This window comes from Octopus sinensis, linkage group LG1, assembly GCF_006345805.1.
Source record: "Octopus sinensis linkage group LG1, ASM634580v1, whole genome shotgun sequence".
Taxonomy (NCBI): Eukaryota; Metazoa; Mollusca; class Cephalopoda; order Octopoda; family Octopodidae; genus Octopus; species Octopus sinensis.
In genome coordinates this window covers 209,913,045-209,937,500 of record NC_042997.1, presented here as the reverse complement: position 1 = coordinate 209,937,500, position 24,456 = coordinate 209,913,045, and the positions used below count along the sequence as shown (strand labels likewise).

The 24,456-nt window shown below is 40.4% G+C and overlaps 1 protein-coding gene across 1 annotated transcript; it reads right to left on the bottom strand.

The window, feature by feature from the left end:
* Positions 1–4,393: 4,393 nt before the first annotated feature.
* Positions 4,394–23,572, bottom strand: LOC115217276 (mitochondrial mRNA pseudouridine synthase Rpusd3). Its single transcript, XM_029786919.2, has 8 exons — positions 23,144–23,572; positions 19,670–19,714; positions 17,947–18,103; positions 17,246–17,353; positions 15,829–15,916; positions 10,821–10,953; positions 7,618–7,757; positions 4,394–4,642 (listed from the first exon to the last, which is right to left on the bottom strand). The coding sequence occupies exons 1-8, from the start codon at positions 23,475–23,477 to the stop codon at positions 4,421–4,423; spliced, it is 1,227 nt and encodes a 408-aa protein (XP_029642779.1). The 5' UTR covers positions 23,478–23,572; the 3' UTR covers positions 4,394–4,420.
* Between the last annotated feature and the right edge of the window lie 884 nt (positions 23,573–24,456).

Here is a 24,456-nt window from a genome sequence, read left to right as displayed (position 1 = left end):
CCCAGGTTGTGAGAGGAGTGTTTCAACTATATATATATATATTATATATATATATATGTGTGTGTGTGTGTGTCTTTTGTATTTTGTAGTTTGAGCTCAGAGCTGTGACTTTGTTGTGGCACCGCCGTCTTGCTACATTGTTATGACTGAGATCCTCCTCTAATATGTGGCACTTGGTGAAGAATAGAGTTTGATGTCGCTACCCTTACTTGCACCTCTTGCCGTGAGGTAGGTTCATCTGGGACTCTCGACAGGAAGAAGTCCAGTTTTGATGAGAAAACACCTACATCCACTTTGTGTAGGTCCCTCGGGCTTTTGGGGAGAATATTAAAAAGCTGCGGGTCCCGGAAACCCAGGGTGTTGTAGTAACTGGTCCTGAAGCGCGATGGCATTGCGATGGATCTTTGGCACTGTGCAATGTCGAATGTCGACCCGTTCATTACCTGTATATATACATATATATATACATATATATATATATATATATATATATATATATATATATATGTATAGGTAATGAAAAATTATAGAGGTGAACTCTTTTCAAGAAACAACAGCGCATAGCTCGATTTATTGAGCGATTAGATTAAAGTATCAATTTGAAAGAGACAAGTTCCAAAGTCAACAATACTCCTGTATGTATGTATGCATGTATGTACGTATGTATGTATGTACGTACGTACGTACATATGTATGTACGTATGTATGTATGTATGTATGTATGTATGTACGTACGTACATATGTATGTACGTATGTATGTATGTATGTATGTACGTACGTACATATGTATGTACGTATGTATGTATGTACGTACGTACGAATATATGTATGTATGTATGTATGTATGTATGTAACCACATAAAATCACAAATATATTTGTGCATGTGCGTAAAAACATTTTTTTATAAACATATTCCTACACACGCCATGCATATGCGTATGCGTATGTATATCTATAAAAAAAAAGCATAACAAAGCCATACACACATGCGGATATGCATCGAAGCAAGATTGACGTAGGCATTTTAAAATATCAATTAAATTAATTAGATTCCCTTATTTGTCCTAATTTGAATAATGGTTACTTATCTTGCGCATACACCCACACGGCCACACGCGCACATGTATACCTACAAGCGCTACTCTGTACTGAACCTAAAGTATGCTGTTACGTGAAATGGAAAATGTTAGAACAGTTTGTGTCGGACTTCGCAGTGTTGCCTGCCTTATCTCTCTCGCAGCTCAATGCAAAAGATTCGAATCAATCATGCAAACTCCTCACCAAACCATCTGCTTCTTGAGAAAGAAGAAAAAAAATCAGTTGGTTGGGTCTCCGTCATCTTTTTGACACTTCGTCTACATCTGTTGTCTGTTTGCTAATGGACTCTTATACACACCACACACACACGGGCATGTGTGCGTATATGAATAAGCATCTGTGTGCGTGTGTGTGTGTGTGTGTGTGTGTGAAGGCGCATGGCTCAGTGGTTAGAGCGTCGAGCTTACGATCGTGAGGTTGTGAGCTCGAATCCCGGACCGGGCTGCGTGTTGTGTTCTTGAGCAAGGCACTTTATTTCACGTTGCTCCAGTTCACTCAGCTGTAGAAATGAGTTGCGACGTCACTGGTGCCAAGCTGTATCGACCTTTGTCTTACCCTTGGATAACATTGGTGGCGTGGAGAGGGGAGGCCGGTATGCATGGGCGACTGCTGGTCTTCCATAAACAACCTTGCCCGGACTTGTACCTGGGAGGGAAACTTTCTATGTGCAATCCCATGGTCAGTATCGTGACCGAAAGGGGTCTCAGATATATATATATATATATATATATATATATATTATTATTATTATTATTATTATTATTATATGTAGAAAATTACAAACTGGGACAAGAACGCAATATATATATATATATATATATATATATATATATATATATATATACATGCACACACACATATATATAATGTATACTCATATACATATGCGTAGCGGGTTGATGTAAGTTATGCAGTTGTTGCGTTTAGATGTAACTACTGTTGAAGGGAAGATGTTGGGTTCTCACATCGGAGATACCAAATGAAGAAGAACACCGAAGAATACAGAATAATATTTAGGAGTGGCTGTGTGGTATGGAGCTTGCTTACCAACCACATGGTTCCGGATTCAGTCCCATTGCGTGGCACCTTGGGCAAGTGTCTTCTACTATAGCCTCGGGCCGACCAAAGCCTTGTGAATGGATTTGGTAGACGGAAACTGAAAAGAAGCCCATCGTATATATGTATGTGTGTGTGTGTTTGTGTACCTGTGTTTTCCCCCCGCTTGACAACCGATGCTGGTGTGTTCACGTCCCCGTCACCTAGCGGCTCGGCAAAACAGACCGGTAGAATAAATACTAGGCTTACAAAGAATGAGTTTATATATCATTTTAAGGCCCATTTTTCGCTCTATCTAATCGTATTACTTTTTTTCTTTTTGAATAATTAGCCTTTTTTCCAGAACGTTGAATACAACATGGACAAAAAGCAAATTCGCACAATTTTCTTATTCCAGTTCAAGCGAGGCCGAAAAGCAGCTGAAACAGCTCGCGATATCAACGATGCGTTTATCCCAGGAACCACTAATGAACGTACACCACAATGGTGGTTCAAGAAATTTCGTAGCGGTGACGAGAGTCTTGAAGATGATAAGCGTAGTGGTCGGCCATCGAATGTTGACGATCAGATAAGAGCCTTAGTCGCAGCCAATCCACGCACAACCGTTCGAGAGCTTGCTTCTGAATTAGACGTAACGTATACGACAATTTCCAACCACTTGAAAGAGATTGGAAAAACAAAAATACTTGAGAAATGGGTGCCGCACGAATTGAACAATAACAAAAAAATACGCCGTTTTGAAGTGTCGTCTTCCGTTCTTTTACGCAACAAGGACGACTCGTTTCTCGACCGGATTGTGACTTACGATGAAAAGTGAATTCTTTACAACCGGCGACGTTCAGCTTAATGGTTGGACGCTGACGAAGCTCCACGGCACTTCCCGAAGCCAAAGTTGCACCAGAAGAAGGTCATGGTGACTGTTTGGTGGTCTACGGCCGGTCTCATCCATCACAGCTTTTGGGATCCAGGTGAAACCATTACGACGGAGAAGTACTGTCAGCAAATGGATGAAACGCAAAAGAAACTCCGACAACAGCCAGGATTGGTCAATAGAAAAGGACCAATTCTTCTCCACGACACAACACTCGGCCGAAGTCGCACAACTGACCCTGCAGAAGTTGAACGAACTGGGCTACGAAACTGCCTCATCCACCATACTCACCAGACCTCTCGCCTCCCGACTACCACTTTTTCAAGCATCTCAACAACTTCCTGCGTGAGAAATGCTTCAAAAACCAAGACGATGCCAAACACACCTTCAACGACTTCATCGCCACCAGAACGCAGGATTTTTACGCTACTGGTATGACTAAACTTGTTTCGCGTTGGCAAAAGTGTGTTGATTCTGATGGTGTTTATCTCGATTAATAAATTTTTGTTTGAGACAAGATATGTGCATCTGAATTTAAAGGTTAAAAACCGCAAGAACTTTCTTGACAACCTAATATACATATATATGCAAATTCTAGGATGAAAATCAAGGTGGTACAAAATAATAATTATATTTTACAGATTTAATATCTGTAAAATGAATGCGCGTGCGTACACGCATACACACACACACACATGCAGAGGTTACGATAGTTAAACGAAGATTTTTTTTCAAAATTACTATCTTCCGTTTTGTAGCCTCGGGTTTGTTTTTTGTTTTAGTTTTTTTCCCAGCCGTTATTTTTTTTAACTCATAATTTTTTTATAAAATTATACTTAAAAGAAATCAACATCAAAAATCAATGGAAATTGTAGTTGTGTTTCCTGTGCCGGTGGCACGTAAAAAGCACCATCCGAACGTGGCCGATGCCAGCGCCGCCTTGTCTGGCTTCCATGCTGGTGGCATGTAAAAAGCACCAACCGATCGTGGCCGTTGCCAGCCTGGCCTGGCACCTGTGCCGGTGGCACATGAAAAGCACCCACTACACTCACGGAGTGGCTAGTGTTAGGAAGGGCATCCAGCTGTAGAAACACTGCCAGATCAAGTGCAGCCTTCTGGCTTCCCAGACCCCGGTCGAACCGTCCAACCCATGCTAGCATGGAAAACGGACGTTAAGTGATGATGATGATGATGAATCTACAAAAACGAAAATTAAGGTTCGAGTTAGGATTTGGGGTTTGGTTTAGAATTAGGATTAGGATAAAGATTTGACCTAAGCAGAAATGAAGGAATGGGTCTTCACAAGCACAGCATATCTCAAAATGGACTGCCAAATTCCTCAGTCTTGAATCCAAACAACACCAGATATTTTCTGCAAATTTTTCTAAATAATTTATTTAGTTTTTGTATCAAAAATGTCATCAAAGGAATATTCTAGTTGAAGTTTTTGTAAAGTCTCTAAGAAATGATCTGGAAATGGTGCCACAATGGACAGGAGAGGTTTTGAAGGTTTCATTTGGGTAAGATCAACTTTTGCACGATGCAAATAGAGAGGCATTTGACCAGGTTTGGCTTGGTTCAATTTCAGGGCTGCCTTCAGTTCTTCAGGAAGTTTCTGAAAATAAAGACAAATGTATTTAAAATTCTTTTATCATATACATGGTGGTGGTGGCGGTGGTGGTGGTGCAACTGTGGTGGTGGTGACTGTGATGGTGGTCATGGTTGTGGTGATAATGGCTTTGGTGGTGGTGGTGGTGACTATCGTAGTAGTGGTGATAAGAGTAGTGTTGGCTGTGGTAGTGGTGGTGGTGATACAGTAGCGTTAGTGGTGATTGGTAGTGTTGGTAGTGGTGATGGTGGCGCTGATGCTGGCTGTGTTGATGATGATGCAATGATAATAGCCATTAAAGTGGTGATGATAATCACCATTAAGATGATGATGTTGATGATGATGTTGATGATGATGATGGTGTTGGTGAAAATAGTGGTGGTGGTGGTGGTGGCAGTAATGATAATCAAATGAATATGATGATGATGCTGATGCTGTTCAGCCTCCAAGTCAAGCAAGGATCAAAGGGAAGGGGTCAGGAAGTGCTGAGTAAAACAGAGGAAACTATTTAGATCTTTTATCTTTTACACTGCAACGGCTTCTCTCTCTCTCTCTCTCTATCTCTCTCTCTCTCTCTCTCTCTCTCTCTCTCTCTCTCTACCTCTCTCTCTCTCACTATCTATCTATCTATCTACCTCTCTCTCTCTCCTCAATGTTCAGTTTGTACTGAAGATGACCATCCAAGCCTTGCAAGCATGGAAAAATGGACATAAAACAATGATGATGATGATGATGATGACAATGATAAAGAGACTGACAACAACAGCAATGGTGATGATGATGATGGTGGTGGTGCTGGTGGTGGTGGTAATGGTGGTGGTGCAGGTGGTATTTTAGCCTACCCTTCTATTATCAATCTCACCCACCACACTCCTCTACCTTCTATAAATAACAACAATCTTAAGGAGCCACCAATGAAATATCTAACCAGCCATTCGATATGCTAGAAATACCAGCTAAACTTCCTTCTAACACCACTGATTGTTGATTGTACCTTTTGTCTTTTACATGTTTCATATTTCTTTATCGCCCACAAGGGGCCAAACACAAAGGGGACAAACAAGGACAGACAAAAGGATTAAGTCGATTACATCGACCCCAGTACACAACTAACTGCTACTTAATTTATCGACCCCGAAAGGATGAAAGGTAAAGTCGACCTCGGCAGAATTTGAACTCAGAACGTAAAGACAGACGAAATACTGCTAGGCATTTCGCCTGGTGTGCTAACGGTTCTGCCAGCTCGCCACCTTCTATTACATGTTTCAGTCATTAGACTGTGGCCATGCTGGGGCACCTCTTCGAAGAATTTTAGTTGAACAAATTGACCCCCCCCCAGTACTTATTACTTTTGTAACTTGTTGCTTATTTTATTGGTTTCATTTTTTGAACCACTAAGTTACAGGGACGTAAACACACCAACACCAGTTGCCATGTGGTGATGGGAGACAAACACACATACACACACACATATATATATATATATACACACAATGGGATTCTTTCATTTTCCATCTACCAAATCTATTCACAAGGCTTTGGTCGGCCCAAGGCACTTGCCCAACGTGCCACACGGTGGGACTGAACCCAGAACCATGTGGCTGAGAAGCATAACATAAACACTCTCTTGACTCTCTTGCCCTTGGCCCTGAGAAACATCACGGATGGAGAGAGAGAAAGAAAGAGAGAGAGGAAGAGAGTCAGGGCAGCACTGTCACTCAGCTGGTACTCATTTTTATCCAAGTAGAGTACAACAATGTGAAATGATGTTCCTTACTTAAGGACACAATGCAGCACCCAATCCAGGAATAGAACACCCGACCTTTACAATTGAAATCATGAGACCAACACGTCAACCACAAGATCACACACTTTAAATCATAAAGAAGTTGTAATAAAAGAAGACCAAATGGTGGTGGTGGTGGTGGTAGTAGTAGTAGTAGTAGCAGCAGCAGCAGCAGTAGGGGCTATCTAACTTTGTAGACTTGATTCTCAAAAAACAGGTTATCTTTGTATTCTCAGCTTTACTCATACTGCAGCATTCGTTACCCTGTCTTCCAGGCTTTTTCGGCCCAATCTACAAAAGATCCACGTTCCAAACACATTGCCCTTCTTTCATATTGTTCTGCACATCATCCAACTTTCTGCCGTGTAGAGGACAACTGGCACAATATGCCTCAGCTTTAGGCAGTGCCTGCTTGCTGCCCTAAGGATCCTTAAGGCGGTGAGCTAGCAGCATCATTAACATATCAGATAAAAAAAGTTTAATAACATTCCTTCCGACCACTTAAGTTCTGAATTCGAATACTGCCAAGGCCAACTTTACCTTTCATCTCCTTAGTCAATGAAATCAAATGCCAGTCAAGTGCTGGGATGGATGTAATCAACTTCCTCCTTCCCCTCAAAATTGCTAGCTTTGATCTCTGCAAATGGACTGGCATCCCATCCAGGGGAATGTTGCAATCTCAGTCAAGTAATTGTCATAGAAACTGGGTAACAGGCCTTAGGAGTTCTACGGCACAAAAAAACTATTATTTCTTTATTGCCCACAGGGGACTAAACATAGAGGGGACAAACAAAGGGATTAAGTCGATTACATCGACACCAGTGCGTAACTGGTACTTATTTAATCAACCCTGAAAGGATGAAAGGCAAAGTCGACCTCGGCAGAATTTGAACTCGGAACGTAAAGAGAGATGAAATACCTATTTCTTTACTACCCTCAAGGGGCTAAACACAGAGAGGACTAACAAGGACAGACAAAGGGATTAAGTCGATTATATTGACCCCAGTGTGTAACTGGTACTTAATTTATTGACCCTGAAAGGCTGAAAGGCAAAGTCGACCTCGGCAGAATTTGAACTCAGAACGTAATGGCAGACGAAATACCGCTAAGCATTTTGCCCGGCGTGCTAACGTTTCTGCCAGCTCGCCACCCAAAAAAATAATAAAACAAGAAAAAAAAAGGAAATGACCCTTACCTGTTTGCCAACGTTTGCTAAATGAGGTTCCATGAGTATTGGAACACCAAATACTTTTCCTACTCGTCCGGAGTAGAGGTAGTCTCCCAGCACATGGCACAGCTGTGTGGTGCAGTATACCTCTAAGCACTGCCATTTATCTACAACAACAACAATGAGAAGAATTACAACAACAACAATGAGAAGAATTACAACAACAAAACAAAACTAACATTTCAAAGACAAGCAAAAAGACCACCACCACCATCATCCTTGTCATCGTCGTCATTATTACCACCACCATCATCATTATCATCACCACCACCACCATCATCATCATATCACCACCACCATCATCATTATCACCACCACCACTACCATCACCATCGCCATCGTCGTCATCATCATCGTTATTGTCATTATCATCGTTATCATCATCATCACCACAACCATCATCGTCATCATCATCATTGTCATTGTTGTCGTCATCATCATCATCATATCACCACCACCATCATCATCATCATTATCATCACCATTACCACCATCATCATCATTGCTGTAGACATCATTGTTTTAAAATCTACTTTCCCATGCTTGCATGAGTCAAAAAGAAGTCACTGAGTTGGATTCTCTAAGGACGCAATCCTTCCTGCTGTCAACCCTCACCTGCTTCCAACCAAGGTAATAATTCTTCACTGGTTTGTCAAGCAATGAACAGCCCAGACTTTGTAATGCGGAGAACTGGAAACAAAAGCATCATATCTCAGAGTCTTTCGGTTAATAAAGATGGTGCTCGTACCATGTAAAAAGCATGCAGTCCACTTTGTAAAAGGGCTGGCACCCGGAAGGGAACCCAGCTGTAGAAAGCTAGCCAAAACAGACAACTGGAGCCTGGTGTAGCTCTCTGACTTGCCAGCTCCACTCAAACCGTTCCACCCATGCCAGCATGGAGAACATGTTAAATGATGATGCCAAGACATTTGATGAAGCCTGGATATTATTTACATTTAACGGATATTTGTCCTCATCTTGTTTGTTGTTAACACGTTTTGGATGATGTACCAAATGGAAATTGTAGTTGTGATACCTGTGCCAGCGGCACGTAAAAAGCACCATCCAAACGTGGTCAATGCCAGCGCCAGCTTGACTGGCTTCCATGCCGGTGGCACATAGAAAGCACCAACAGATCGTAGCTGTTGCCAGCCTCCCCTGGCTCCCGTGCCGGTGGCACATAAAAAGCACCCAGTACATTCATGGAGTGGTTGGCATTAGGAAGGGCATCCAGCTGTAGAAACACTGGTGCAGCCTCCTGGCTTCCCAGACCCCAGTCAAACGATGATAATGATGATGAATTCCTCATCTCTAAAATCTAGAACTGTATTAAGCCCAGACATGTTTTCACAGCAGCCTGCAAAGCAAATGATTGTATCCGTTGTTTACAATTACAAGATAACAGAAATAAATCCTTCTCTGGACCATTCTGAGGACATTATGTGATGTTGTTTCTAGAGTGTTGTTCTGTACCTGGATAAGGCTACATGTTGCTGGACCCAAAACTGAGGCTATTAACCCTTTCAATACCAACCCAGCTGAAACTGGCTCTGGCTCTGTGCACAAATGTCTTGTTTCCATAAGTTTTGAATTAAAATCTTCCACCAAACCTTAGTCACAATTTGTGTTCCTAACACCAGCTAAATGATAACTAAGTTATTTTACTAAATTCTTTGTTATATTTAAAATTAATTGAAAGAAACACACAACATCTCAACAGAAATATGGTGACAAAAGGGGTAACAAATAATTTAACCCTTTTCATAGCAACCTAGCTGAAACCAGCTCTGGCTCTGAGTACAAATGTCTTGTTTTCATAAGTTTTGAATTAAAATCTTCCACCAAACCTTAGTCACAATTTGTGTTCCTAACACCAGCTAAATGATAACTAAGTTATTTTACTAAATTCTTTGTTATATTTAAAATTAATTGAAAGAAACACACAACATCTCAACAGAAATATGGTGACAAAAGGGGTAACAAATAATTTAACCCTTTTCATAGCAACCTAGCTGAAACCAGCTCTGGCTCTGAGTACAAATGTCTTGTCTTCATAAGTTTTGAATTAAAATCTTCCACCAAACCTTAGTCACAATTTGTGTTCCTAACACCAGCTAAATGATAACTAAGTTATTTTACTAAATTCTTTGTTATATTTAAAATTAATTGAAAGAAACACACAACATCTCAACAGAAATATGGTGACAAAAGGGGGAAATGTGGTAACAAATATTTAACCTTTTCATAGCAAAACCTGCTGAAACCAGCTTGGCTCTGAGTACAAATGTCTTGTCTTCATAAGTTTTGAATTAAAATCTTCCACCAAACCTAGTCACAATTGTGTTCCTAACAACCAGCTAAATGATAACTAAGTTATTTTACTAAATTCTTTGTTATATTTAAAATTAATTGAAAGAAACACACAACATCTCAACAGAAATATGGTGACAAAAGGGGTTGGTAAAAAATTTAACCCTTTTCATAGCAACCTAGCTGAAACCAGCTCTGGCTCTGAGTACAAATGTTTGTCTTCATAAGTTTTGAATTAAAATCTTCCACCAAACCTAGTCACAATTTGTGTTCCTAACACCAGCTAAATGATAACTAAGTTATTTTACTAAATTCTTTGTTATATTTAAAATTAATTGAAAGAAACACAGAACATCTCAACAGAAATATGGTAACAAAAGGGTTAAGCTGTCATATTATGGCAGTTGTCCTCCACGCAGCAGATACTCGGACAATGGGAAAAAAAGGGAGATGCCATTGAGATGTTGGTCTTTCTTAAGATTGGGAAGAATAAACTGGGAAGACAGATTAAGAAATGCTACAGCCCTAGGAAAGCTGAAGGTCCAAAGAAAGCCTGTTGTTGAGAATCAAGTGCACAAAGCTAAGTGCCACCACCACAACCACTACTACTACTACTACTACCACCACTACACTACTACTACTACCACTACTACCACTACTACCACTACTACCACCACCACCACCACAACCACTACTACTACTACTAGCAACATTCAAAGTACAACAATAGAAGCAGTAATGAAAAATTAGAAAAGAATAAAGCACAATGTGGTGACCCTCACCCGAGAAAGAATCTCTCCAAAATATAAAACAATGCTTCCCCCCACCCGACCGGTTCCTGCAGACCCCTACAGTCTTACCTTTCACAGTATCAAGTCTCACTAAGGCACAGTTTAACACCTCATTCTTCTTCAGTATTGTAGTTTGAACTTCCATTAGCTGGATCTTCCCACTTTTTCTCAGATTTTTGGAAACGGTCTCAGTTGGCAGGGACTGGAAATAAAGAAACAACATCAATGCCAAATCATCATCATCATCATCATCATCATCGTTTAACGTCTGTTCTCCATGCTAGCATGGGTTGGACGGTTCTATGTGCCACCACCACAACCACTACTACTACTACTACTACTACTACTACTACTACAACTACTACTACTACTACCACCACTACCACTACTACTACTACCACCACTACTACTACTACTAATACTACCACTACTACTACTGCAGAAACATTAGCACGCCAGGTGAAATGCGTAGCCGTATTTCGTCTGCCGTTACGTTCTGAGTTCAAATTCCGCCGAGGTCGACTTGGGGTCGATTAAATAAGTACCAGTTACGCACTGGGGTCGATGTAATCGACTTAATCCGTTTGTCTGTCCTTGTTTGTACCCTCTGTGTTTAGCTCCTTGTGGGTAGTAAAGAAATAGGTTCTACCGGGGATCTGGGAAGCCAGGAGGCTGCACCAGGCTCCAGTCTGATCTGGCAGTGTTTCTACAGCTGGATGCCCTTCTTAACGCCAACCACTCCGTGAGTATAGTGGGTGCTTTTTACGTGCCACTGGCACAGGTGCCAGGCGAGGCTGGCAACGGCCATGATCGGATTGGTGCATTTTACGTGCCACTGGCACGGAAGGCAGTCAAGGCAGCGCTGGCATCGGCCACGATTCAGATGGTGCTTTTTACATGCCACCGGCACGGAAGCCAGTCAAGGCTGCTGGCATCGGCCACGATTCGGATGGTGCTTTTTACGTGCCATCGGCACGGAAGCCAGTCTAGGCAGCGCTGGCTTGACTGGCTTCCGTGCTGGTGGCCAAATATTCCTGAAATATCAAGACACCATCAGTATCATCACCACCACCACCACCACCACTACCATCATCATCATCATCATTTTAACATCTACTTTTCCATACCTGTATGGGTCAGACGGAATTCAGAGGTGGATTTTCTATGGCCGGATGCCCTTCCTGTCACTAACCCTCACTGGTTTCCAACTATTGTAATATTTCTCCATGGCAAGGACATGTTTTCTCAGGAAGAATACTTGTATGATGGTGATGCTCATTTACAACCATCACACAATATCAAGACAAGAATAGACACACACACACGATGGGCTTCTTTCAGTTTCCATCTCCCAAATCCACTGACAAGGCTTTACTACAGCCACAACAAAAGACACTTGCCCAAGGTGCCACACTGCAGGACTGAACCTGAAACCACATTTTTGGGAAGCAATCTTCTTAACCACAAAAGAGGATTGATGGTCTTTAGCCCAAGGACAGATCACATTAACCACACTTACCATCAAAGATACTGCAGCCATGAGCATCCAACATAAATGTACTTAGGATTACATTTACAAATGAGTCCTTATATCAGCATTTTTCAACCGGGGTTCCCTGGAACCCTAGGGTTCCACAAGAAAGAGTGAGACAAGCTAATACTAATTTCATGATCATAATATTACTATACATTCACAACATACTATTGGTTATTGTAATATAGACATCATCCTATCTACCCTATTATGTTATCATAAAAAACTATAACCAGATATATATATATATATGTATGTATGTATGTATATATACTTCATACATAAATATAAGAGGGAATTTTTTTTTTAACCATTATGTGGAAATCCTTATGCTAGAAGAAGATCTGCTATGGTCGCAACCACTAAGAGACCATAGCGGATCTTCTTCTAGCATAATGGTTTCCACATAGTGGTTAAAAAAATTCCCTCTTATATTTATGTATGTAATACTATTTACTGAATCTCAGTTTTTTTTATATGCTAGACCACTGGGGTTAAATTGATGTTATCAAATTAATATCCAATTTTCCATCCTCATTTTGATATGTATATATATATTATGGAGATGTACTTGCATAATAGCAAGTAACCTAATCTGAGATCATGTTCTGAAACGAAAACAATTGCAGCGTGGAAGGTGTTTATAAGCCATTTAAAAACACACAAAATTCGTTAGATTCACTTCAACATTTAAATTTAATTTGTGTCAAAATTTTGTGTGTTTTTGAAATGGCTTATAAACATATTGTAACATAGACATCATCCTATCTAACCTATTATATTATCAAAAAATATAACAACCATATATATATAAAAAACTGAGAATGTGTGTCTGTCTGTCTGTATGTATGTTTGCCTAAAACTTGAGAGCTACACAACCAATTTCATTCAAATTTTACACATGCCTTACTTAGGAGCCATGTAGTTTCAGGGGCAAAAAAAATGTTCAACTTCTTGCCTAGAGCGAGCCCATAGCAATATCATATCTTCTCCACTATTTCAGTATTATGTGTTAAAAGTGAAACAAAAACATTTCTCTATTCTATGTCAGATACTTTCACTGTAAAATTGGAGATAATAATAACAATTGAATTATATGTAGTTAGTAATAATTAAAATCAAACTAAAGTATAATATAATCGTAACATAACAAAAGTAAAAATAGCAATTGGTATAAAATTGCATCAATGATTTGAACTTGAATAAGTGGTTTCACATGAATGGGAATAAATAAAAAATAAAATTTAAGTGCAGAAATGGAATAGTCCAGATGGAGCTGTGCACATACCATTCACCACGGCTATTACATTAGATTATCTGCTAATTAGCTAGCATTAAGTATCTATATGAAGTTTGGCTGTATGTAATGTCTGTTTTCTCGAACAGCCGCTTCTTCTGAGTACTGCTGTCGGTTTATTTCTTATACATAAAGGACTATAGCTTCAACTGTGTACTGCTTTTTGATTCACCGTAAGGTTTATTGCTATTATTATTACTGTTTAACTATTGTTATCACGTATGTTGGTTCCTCGTAAGGGAAACATTGTTGTGTTGCATTTGTTAAATAATTGTAAACTGTAACCCTCCCCCTTTGGGAGAAGGAGCTTTGGTTATTGTTTAAAAATTGAATTGTCTCTGTTTGGGGAAATTGACAATATTTTCACCGTTTATACGGAAGCATTTTTGTTAGAATGCCTTCGATAGAAGAAAGTCCAGAAATGAATTTCGCTGTAGCCGTCGGCAGGCGCGAACTCATTAAAATTAAAATGGAAGAAATACAAACCTATTTCGGATTGATCACCAACAAAGACGGTGAATCTAGGATAACAGCACCAAACGAAATAAAAAATTAAATTAAAGAAAAGACTATTGCCTATAAAGTATACAATGTAGAGTAAAAAAAAGATTTGAACACCTGGAGGAATGCACCATTGAAAAGTGTCTTGGTGCGACTATGAAAGATATCAAGTATCTAACCAGAGGCGGTAAATTCGCCACAATAGAAGCAAAGTTCGAGTCAATGGAGCGTGCAAGGGAGTACCTGACTCGAACCTTGCAAAGTGGAAATATTTTATTTTTACCTTTATATCTGGGACGTCCTACGTCCCAGATAAAAATTTAAAATGTCCCCCATAAGCAGAGGTAGGCTGGATTGTAGCCACACTTCTATACAAGAGGGAGGACAAGATACAATTGATCGAAATTGCAAGAGACGGGCTAACAATTCCAGTCTGTTATATATTTTGAGTATTGTTATCACTAGCGATATCAAGATATAACTCTGCATTTTGTATTTTATGTGTAGATGTATATATATAGATGGACATGTAATATGTACACATATATATACACATATATACATGCACTAGCACTATGACCCAGCAACAACGGGTCATAATGCTAATATATATATATATATATATATATATATAATACAAAAATGGGACAAGAACACGCAAAACATCCTGACAGTTAGGTGATACAAAAAAGAGACAACAAAACATCCAGATAGATGATACAAAGAAAACAAGGACAGATCATTTGGAGTTTTCTTTCCTCAGTCGAGTATCAGAATATCTTTGCAATTTCAACTGGTTATACTTGAGATTGCTCCAGTCTGGCCAGCCCCAAGGAAAAACTAAACTAAGAGCATTAGATTCCTTGGAAGAAAGCAGCAAATGTATATGAAAACAAGGATGGCACCCGTGCTGGTGGGACGTAAAAAGCACCATCCAAACGTGGCCAATGCCAGTATCCCCTGACTGGCTCCCATGCAGGTGACATGTAAAAAGCACTATCCAAATGTGATCGATACCAGTGTCCCAACTGGCTTCTGAACTGGTGGCGCATAAAAAGAATGATCCAAATGTGGTTTATTCCAGAGCCACCTAACTGACTCCCATGCCGATGACATGTAAAAAGTACCATCTGAATATAGTCGATGCCAGTACCCACTGACTGGCACCCGTGCCGGTGGCATGTAAAAAGCACTACCCGAACATGATCATTGCCAAGCCCACCTGACTGGCAACTGCACCGGTAGCATGTAAAAAGCACCCACTACACTCTTGGAGTGGTTGGCACTAGGAAGGCCATCCAGCTGTAGAAACATTGCCAGATCAGATTGGAGCCTGGTGCAGCCTCCTGGATCTCCAGACCTCAATCAATCCGTCCAACCCATGCCAGCATCGAAAACAGACGTTAAACTATGATGATGATGATGATGATGATTTACCATGTGAACTATGATGAGAAAATATGAGAAAGATATGGCATATCATTTTTTTGTGCAGGGGTTCCTTGAGACATGTAATCTAATTTATGTTTGAGAAAGACAGCCTTCTATTTCTTTAGAAAAACAGATCATAATTTGACTGTTATTTCTAGGAAGTTAAATGACTTGGGTCACTTTTACTGATTGAAATTTCATGAACATCATCATCATCATCATCACTGTTTAATGTCTGCTTTCCATGCTGGCATTGAAGAAGAAGAAGAAGAATCTGTCATCAATATGATAATGACATGTTTAGTGGAACTTACCAAAACTCTGTCTTTGATTCTTTCTTGCTTTAAGTAATAACTTGACTTGGTAAGTGCATCTTGCTTCGGTATTCCAACAGTTATAGCTCTGCAATTATTCATACACTAAATATAAAATATATGTGTGTTTATGTATGTGTATATATATAAATATATATATCTATATATATATATATATATATAAAAATTGAGATAGGGGTTGTAAATGCAACCCTCCATGGGATAACGTATATCCAATATACTGCTAGTGAAGTACCCAAACAAAGTTAATACATAAATGTTAATGATTGCGATGCAATTAATTCATTTACTGTATTATATGGGCGAAGGTAAAATGATTTACCACAAATTACTAATACAAGATAAGAAAATGGAGAAATACATCTAAATCAAATATCAATTACCAGAAAATACTCAATCACATACTTTATTAAACCACCACATAAGAGACTGTAGGGTTAAATATAAAAAGCAGAACAAATCAGTGTACATACAGTAGTGTACATAAAAAAGAGTACATAAAAGAGTAATGATGTATAATAAGTAGAATATATATATAAAAGAGAATATAAATATAAGTAAATATAAATATAATTATAGATTACATCTTACAGCTGTTTCGGCCAAGTAGATAAGTATGTCTCATTTTACCAATATTAGCCCTTTATGGTTGGTCAATATATAGATATAAATGAGACATTTGCAAAAATATCATAAGGCCTCTTCGGAGATTATGTAATATAAATCAGTCTACATATATATCCACATGGGTGTGGGTACATACCCATAATACAACATATACATATACATATGAGTGCATATACTCACACTCCTATACATATACATAATGATATAAATAAATAATATAAATTAGTAAACATATATATGTTCCACATTCAACGTCTCAGTTTTTCGACTTAATATTGCGATAATAAACATACACAAATTAGTACCTAGATGCAAATATACATAGGCAATAGTACATTATATTACTTCATACTAATTTCTAAAGTGTCATTGAAGTCAGCATCATTATTGTTGTCAATACAATAAAGGGTTGTAATAGTAGTAGTAACAGTAGTGGTAGTACACATACACACATGTGCATGCATGCATTCAAGGCTACACACTTAAAGATATAGACATATTGACACACACTTGTGTGTGGTGATGACAATTGATGATGCTATGATGATGACTATGATGATGACAGTGAGGATGCCAATGATGATGATGATGATGACGATGATGATGATGACGCTGATGATGATGACGATGATGATGATGACGCTGATGATGATGATGACAATGGTGACAATACTGACAACGATGATGATGATGATGATGATGACGACAAAGATGACAATACTGATGATGATGACAATGATGCTGATGGTGATGACGAAAGGTGACTTACAGGTAAGACTGGTAGAATGTGCCCTGAGACTGGGCTCTGTCTAAAGACTGCACCATTCTGTCCTTGCCATTTTTGTGTTTGGCCAGCAACAACACTCCACTGTAGAACCTGCGAGCGAGGGAGAGAAACAGAAACGATTGTTAGCCATAAAGGTGTACACGGGTTTTAAATTTCCCCAGGTCACCTGATGAAGGCTGGAGGGTACATCAGCCGAAACATTGTGTTAACAACAAACAAGATGAGGACAAATATCCATCAAATGTAAATAATACATTATTTACATTCGACGGATATTTGTCCTCATCTTGCTTGTGCAAAGGCAATAATAATGATAATAATAACATTGAAAAATACCTTAGGAATGAGAACCCAGGTTTGAAATTTCCCCAAGACACATGATGAAGGCTGGAGGGTATATCAGACGAAATGTTGTGTTAACAACAAACAAGATGAGGACAAATATCCATCAAATGTACATAATGTACATAATTCCTCATCTCTTAAATATAGAAGTGTATTATCACTGATATTGCTCTCATTGACCTTAGCTAGATGAAAGACAGAGTTCTCGATAGGATGTTGTGGCACATAAAATATCGGAATTGTGGGATATCCAAGGAAAATGGGAAGATTGAAGGAAAAATTTATGGAATGTTCTAAAAAGTGTTGACCAAAACGAAAGAAAAAACCTTATTGCTTACATTTTGATTGAGTGGACAATGGTGAGGTGAGGAGATTTGAAATGTCTTCTGAGAAGTGGCATTATGTCTGCCAGGCAGAGATTGGGGTCTGGTTCTGACTCAGCAAATATGGGGACGCAATAACCTTTCTCATCTTCATGTTCACGGACTTTCTGACCTGTAAAATGATATGATGAACGATACGTTGAGATCAGCCTCCTGATCTTGGATAAATTCAATGGAGAAATGGAGAGAGAGAGAGAGACAGACAGACAGATACACATACACACACATATGGAGAGAGAGAGAGAGAGAGAGAGAGAGAGACAGACAGACAGACAGACAGACAGACAGACAGACAGACAGACAGACAGAAAATATTCTCACACTCTCCCAAACAGGAAAAAATATCTAAATGGAAATGAATTCAGAAATTAAGGAGATGAAGACAAAATTTATATGACTTTTGACATAAGCAGCACCATCATCATCATCACCATCATCATCACCATCATCGCCATCATCGCCATCATCACTATCATCATCATCGTTGTATAGTAATATGGGTTGGATAGGTTTGTACCTTCACATGTCTCTGCTCTGCCAGGTTCTTTATTAACAATTCCACAAGCTCTAAGCTCTTTGGGGAGTTTCATTCAGGTGGCACACATCACCGTTTCTCATACCACTGACCTTGGTCAACATCTGCCTCTCCGCCATCAAACCATTTAACCCTAATCCTCCACAATCTCCTTGCTTTACTACAACATCACCATCTTCCGCTTGACCTGTGGTCACTTTCAGCACATAACTGGAACATCATGATTCTCGGGACATGTTATGGGGGAGGGGGGGTAAGGTGCAAAAGTGGTTGTGTGGTAAGAAGCTTGCGTCCCAACCACATGGCTCCAGGTTCAGTCCTACTGCGTGGCACCTTCAATAAATGTCTTCTACTTTAGCCCTGGGCCGACCAAAGCCATGTGAGTGGATATGGTAGACGGAAACTGAGAGAAGCCCATGATATATGTGTGTGAGTGCGTGTGTCTTTGTGTCTGTGTTTGCCCCCCTACTTCTACTTGACAGCCAGTGTTGGTGTGTTTACATCCCTGTAACTTAATGGTTTGGAAAAATAGACTGACAGAATATGTACAACACAGCCACACCTGTGCCTAGTTAGTTTTTTTTGTGTTCCTTATATGAAATACATCAACACTAGCTTATTTTTTGTTTTGCGGTTGGTGTTAGGAAGAACGTCCAGCTGTAAAAACCTTGCCAAAACTGACCTCACCTGTGCTTGGTGACCCTGTCAGTGCAGGTGCCACATAAAAAGCACTAAGTCCATTCTACTGAGTGGTTGGCATTAGGAAGGGCATCCGGCAGTAAAAACCTTGCCAAAACTGACCTCACCTGTGCTTGTGCCACTTAAAAAGCACTAAGTCCACTCTGCTGAGTGGTCAGTGTTAGGAAGATGTAAAAATCCTGCCAAAACACCCACAGAAGTCTGGTGCAGGCTTCAGCCTGGCCAGCTCTTGTGGTACTCTCCCGCCCATGCTAGCATGGAACATGTACATTAAATGATGGTGAAGATGATGATGATGATGATGATAAGGAGGGGAAGTGGGAGGAGGAGGAGAGGAAGGAGGAGAGGTGGGGGAGGATGGAGGAGGAGGAGGAGGTCCCTGAGTAATTTTTCTCAGTAATTTATTCTTCTAAAATATATTGAAATAAATAAATAGCAACTTACCAAAAACTGTGATTCCAATTGGTTTATTTATGGCAACGACATCATCTAATGAGAAGAAGAATATAACACAGGTTAGAGACGGTGGTGTTGATGGTGGTGGTGCTTGGTAGCAATGGTGGAGGAGCATGACTATGATGTTTGTGGAAGGGGGGGTGGCGGTGCTGACCCTCAAATGCTAACCTTCTTGGTTTCTCGTTCCTCATGCATTTTCCTTGTACAAATGTTGGTTTGCAGATGTTCAAAGCTAAATAGAAACTACATAATGGCGGCAAACTGGCAGAAACGTTAGCACACCGGGCGAAATGCTTAGCGGTATTTTGTCTACCGCTCTGTTGTGAGTTCTAATTCCACCAAGGTCGACTTTGCCTTTCATCCTTTCAGGGTCGATTACCAGTTACACATTGGGGTTGATGTAACTGATTTAATCCCTTTGTCTGTCCTTCTTTGTCCCCTCTATGTTTAGCCCCTTGTGGACAATAAAGAAATAAGAAACTACATAAGTCAAAACATTCTGGTAGGGCTGACCACAATGCTGGACAGAGTTTTCTTGGGTCTGCAGAAGTCATGGACACACAGTATGGTATGTGTATGGTCACAGTATAGTATGGTCAGTCAAGGGCATGACCAGACTCGTATGATCAGTCAAGATCAAGATCAGAGTGGTAGGGTTAGACATGGTCAAGGCCGGAAGGGTGGGCTCAAAGGTCATAGCCGCAGTGGTAGGGCCAGTCAAGCTCATGGTCACAGTGAGGTAAGATCTGCCAAAGTGACCATCACAATGTTACAAGGTCTGTCAAGGTCAGAAACAAAGTGTGATAACAGTTGCTGAAGCAGTGATGATGGTGTGATAACACGACAAGGTCACGGCCACATTGTAGTGCAACCGGTCAAGGCTATCAACAGACTTTTCCTCCTCCAGAGAACATGGTAGATAGAGATAACTGATGTTAGTGTGGCTGTTATTAATATTTAGCTGTTACAGTTTAATCCCTTGTCCACTCCTGTTCAAATGTCTCCTATAGACCGCAACAAAGGTCGGAGGTGAACCAGACCCAAAGACCCAACAGCACAGATATTCTATGTAGTCATCTGTGGTGTTGTGCTGTATATTGGTAAAGTAATGTTTCAGATTGTTGTTCTTGTGCCATGTAAAAGCGTTTCTGTGGTGGCACATAAAAAGGCACCCAGCACACACTGTAAAGGAAGGGAAGCCAGTCGTAGGAACCAGGCCAAATCAGAATGGAACCTGGTGCAGCTCCCCAGCTACTGTCAAAACATCCAACCCATGCCAGCATGGAAAACGGATATTAAATGATGATGATGATGATGATGATAAATGATCCTGTTAGTTCTGTTGCAGCTCAAATGTCTGACTGACCCAAAGATCTAACATCTGATATTACGTTTCACTCATTTGACTGCGGCCATGCTGGAGCACTGTCTTTTAGTCGAACAAAATAGACCCCAGGACTTATTCCATGTAAGCCTAGTACTTATTCTATCGGTCTCTTTTTGCTGAACTGCTACTTACAGGGACATAAACACAACAGCATCAGTTGTCATGCGATGGTTGAGGACAAACACAGATGCACAAATACATGCATATATATACATGGGACTGAACCCAGAACCATGTGGTTGGTGAGCAGGCTTCTTACCACATAGCCACTCTTACATATATATATATATATATATATATATATATATATATATATATATATATATATAGATATATATATATATATATATATATATACATTTATACGACGGGCTTCTTTCAATTTCCGTCTACCAAATCCACTCACAAGGCTTTGGTCGGCCCGAGGCTATAGTAGAAGACACTTGCCCAAGGTACTATGCAGTGGGACTGAACCTCGAACCATGTGGTTTGTAAGCAGGCTTCTTACCACATAGCCACTCCTGTGCTTTGGGATTGAAAAGGAGAAGGCATAGTGACCTAGTGGTGAGGTTGGTGTGCTCACAACTATGAGGACATGGGTTCAATTCCTGAACAGGTTGGTGCATTGTGTTCTTGAGCAAAACACTTCATTTCACATGGCTCCAGTCCACTTGGCTCTGAATGATTCCCAGCAATAACTGGAAGTTAACCCTGTGAAGGACCAATATCCCATCAGGGGCTGGGTTTAGAATTGGGCTGATGAAATAAAGAACCCTAGAATGTTTAACAGAAAACTTTCCAGAAATCATCCTTAAACCCCTGCTTAGCATTTTTGAAAAAAAGAAGGGCAAGTGGGATAATAATGTACTCTCAAAATAAGATTGGCTAGTCATGGCTGGAATGTCTTTGATCATAGAACAGCTCTGTCAGATGACACACAACTGCCTCATCTCTCATTTATTCCAACCAAACACTCAGTTTCAAGACTCCCAGCATCTTCATTAGAACGTGTAACACAATAAGTATGGCTGTGTGGTTAATAAGCTGGTTCTGTAACCATGTCATTACGAGTTCAATCTCATTGCGAGGTAGAGTGTCTTTTATATAGCAGCGGGCCAGCCAATGCCATGTGAAGGAATTTGGTAAACGGAAACTATGCAGAAGCTCGTCATATGTGTGTGTACGTGCGTGGGTACTACTTGAGAACAGTGGTCCCGGTGCGGGCACTCGCACATCCGCGCTAGCTAGTCATGACTAGTCGATCCTTACTTTGTGTTTTTATGTTTTATTTACTTTGTTTAACAAAAATTATTTATTTTGTGTTTTATTTACTTTGCTCGGTAGTCGTTGTAGGATCGACTAGTCACGACTAGCTAGCGCGGATGCGCGACTACGCGAGTGTGCGCACCGGGACCACTGTTCTCAAGTAGTACCCTTGCGTGTGTGTGTGTGACTTTGTGCTTGTCCACTACGCATCCACTGCTTGACAACCGGTGTTGGTTAGCTGACGTCCCCGTAGCCTCATAGTTCGGCAAGAGAGACAGACAGAAAAAGTACCAGACTCAAAAAAACAATAAAAAGTCGAGGTTTGGCTAAAACCATTCAAAGCAATGCTACAGCATGGCCGCAGTCCAACGACTGAAATAAATAAAAGATACACACTTTAGGAAATGACTGTACGAAACAGGTAATAAGAAGGTACCAAAACCAGGTACTACTTAAGAAGAGTGGTCCCGGTGCGCGCACTCGCGTACTCGTACGTACGCGCTAGCTAGTCGTGACTAGTCGATCCTACAACAACTACTTAGCAAAGTAAATAAAACACAAAATAAATAATTTTTTCACACAAAGTAAATGATTTTTTTAAAAATAAAGTAAATAAAACACAAAAATACAAAGTAAAGATCGACTAGTCACGACTAGCTAGCGCGGATGCGCGAGTACGCGAGTGCGCGCACCGGGACCACTCTTCTTAAGTAGTGCCTGCAAAAAGGTGTAAAGAAGGTACCAAAACCACACGTGGGTCACAAATATGAACCACAAACACAAAACGGAGAAAAATGTAAATATTTTACCATCTTCGTAAATAACGTGGTTTAAAATATTTTCCATAAATCGAGTCACTTTGAGAGAATTGAAGTCTTCTTTGCGTTTAGAACGGAATGAACTGTGATGTCTGCAGGAAGAATTAGAAGCAAGGTCAGGGGTTTGGTAAACGTTCGACCCAATGTTGAGGTCTTGAGAAGACCAAAGCCAGGAACCGGTTCCTCTCGTGTGGATCCATTTCCTCTGGGCTATGTTACAGAAGCGTGTTTTTGTCGGGTAGTGAAGAGGAGGAGGAAATAAGGTTCTCAGGAGATGATTGCCACACTTGGTAAGGTGGCGAGGGTTCAATACTGGAGGCAACATTGGACAATGTTCCACCAAACAAATGTTGGATGTCTTAAGAAACGGTGAAAAGGAAATGTTTGCCCTTCATTCCGGTTTACACGGAGAGTTACCTCCCATGTCAGTAAGTAGAAGGGAGATAATTAAACACACCTTAACGTGACCATGTGAACGGGATGGGTTGCGATTTGGTAAGATTATTAACCCATGAAGTGGAACAGCGTGGCTTAGTGGTTAGGTTGTTGAACTCATGATCGTAAGGTTGTGGTTTCGATTCCTCGACCGGGCGATGCGTTGTGTTCTTAAGAAAAACACTTCATTTTCACGTTGCTCCAGTCCACTCAGCTGATGGGCTGTTTCTACGCCACTGAAACCGGGAAACCGGCCCTTATAAGCCTGGCATGGCTCGAGAAGGAACATTAACCCATAAAGTGCTGGGATTTGCACTTACATAGCATGGACTGCTGAGCACATTTTATGAAAATAAAAGGGAGGGAAGGAAGCACTCCGTCGGTTACGACGGTGAGGGTTCCGGTTGATCCGAATCAACGGAACAGCCTACTCGTGAAATTAACGTGTAAGTGGCTGAGCACTCCACAGACACGTGCACCCTTAGCGTAGTTCTCGGGGATATTCAGCGTGACACAGAGAGTGACAAGGCCGGCCCTTTGAAAAATACAGGTACAACAGAAACAGGAAGTAAGAGTGAGAGAAAGTTGTGGTGAAAGAGTACAGCAGGGATCACCACCATCCCCTGCCGGAGCCTCGTGGAGCTTTTTTAGGTGTTTTCGCTCAATAAACACTCACAACGCCCAGTCTGGGAATCGAAACTGCGATCCTATGACCGCGAGTCCGCTGCCCTAACCACTGGGCATGAAAATAAAACTACCATGCACACAAACAAAACAAAACAAATAGTTAAAATATCTTCTTAGTATAAAATGGTGGCAAGTTTTACATCATCAGAAAAGTCATTAGTTGAACTTGTTCAAATCTCATG

What these genes read in the sequence shown, in the direction of transcription:
- LOC115217276 (XM_029786919.2), bottom strand. Translation starts at nt 23,477, where the DNA reads ATGTTGCCTCCAGTATTGAACCCTCGCCACCTTACCAAGTGTGGCAAT. An exon ending in CCACGTTATTTACGAAGATG is followed by an intron (nt 19,715 to 23,143) that starts GTAAAATATTTA and finishes TCTTCTCATTAG; the next exon opens with ATGATGTCGTTGCCATAAAT. An exon ending in ACATTCTACCAGTCTTACCT is followed by an intron (nt 15,917 to 17,245) that starts GTAAGTCACCTT and finishes GAATAATTGCAG; the next exon opens with AGCTATAACTGTTGGAATAC.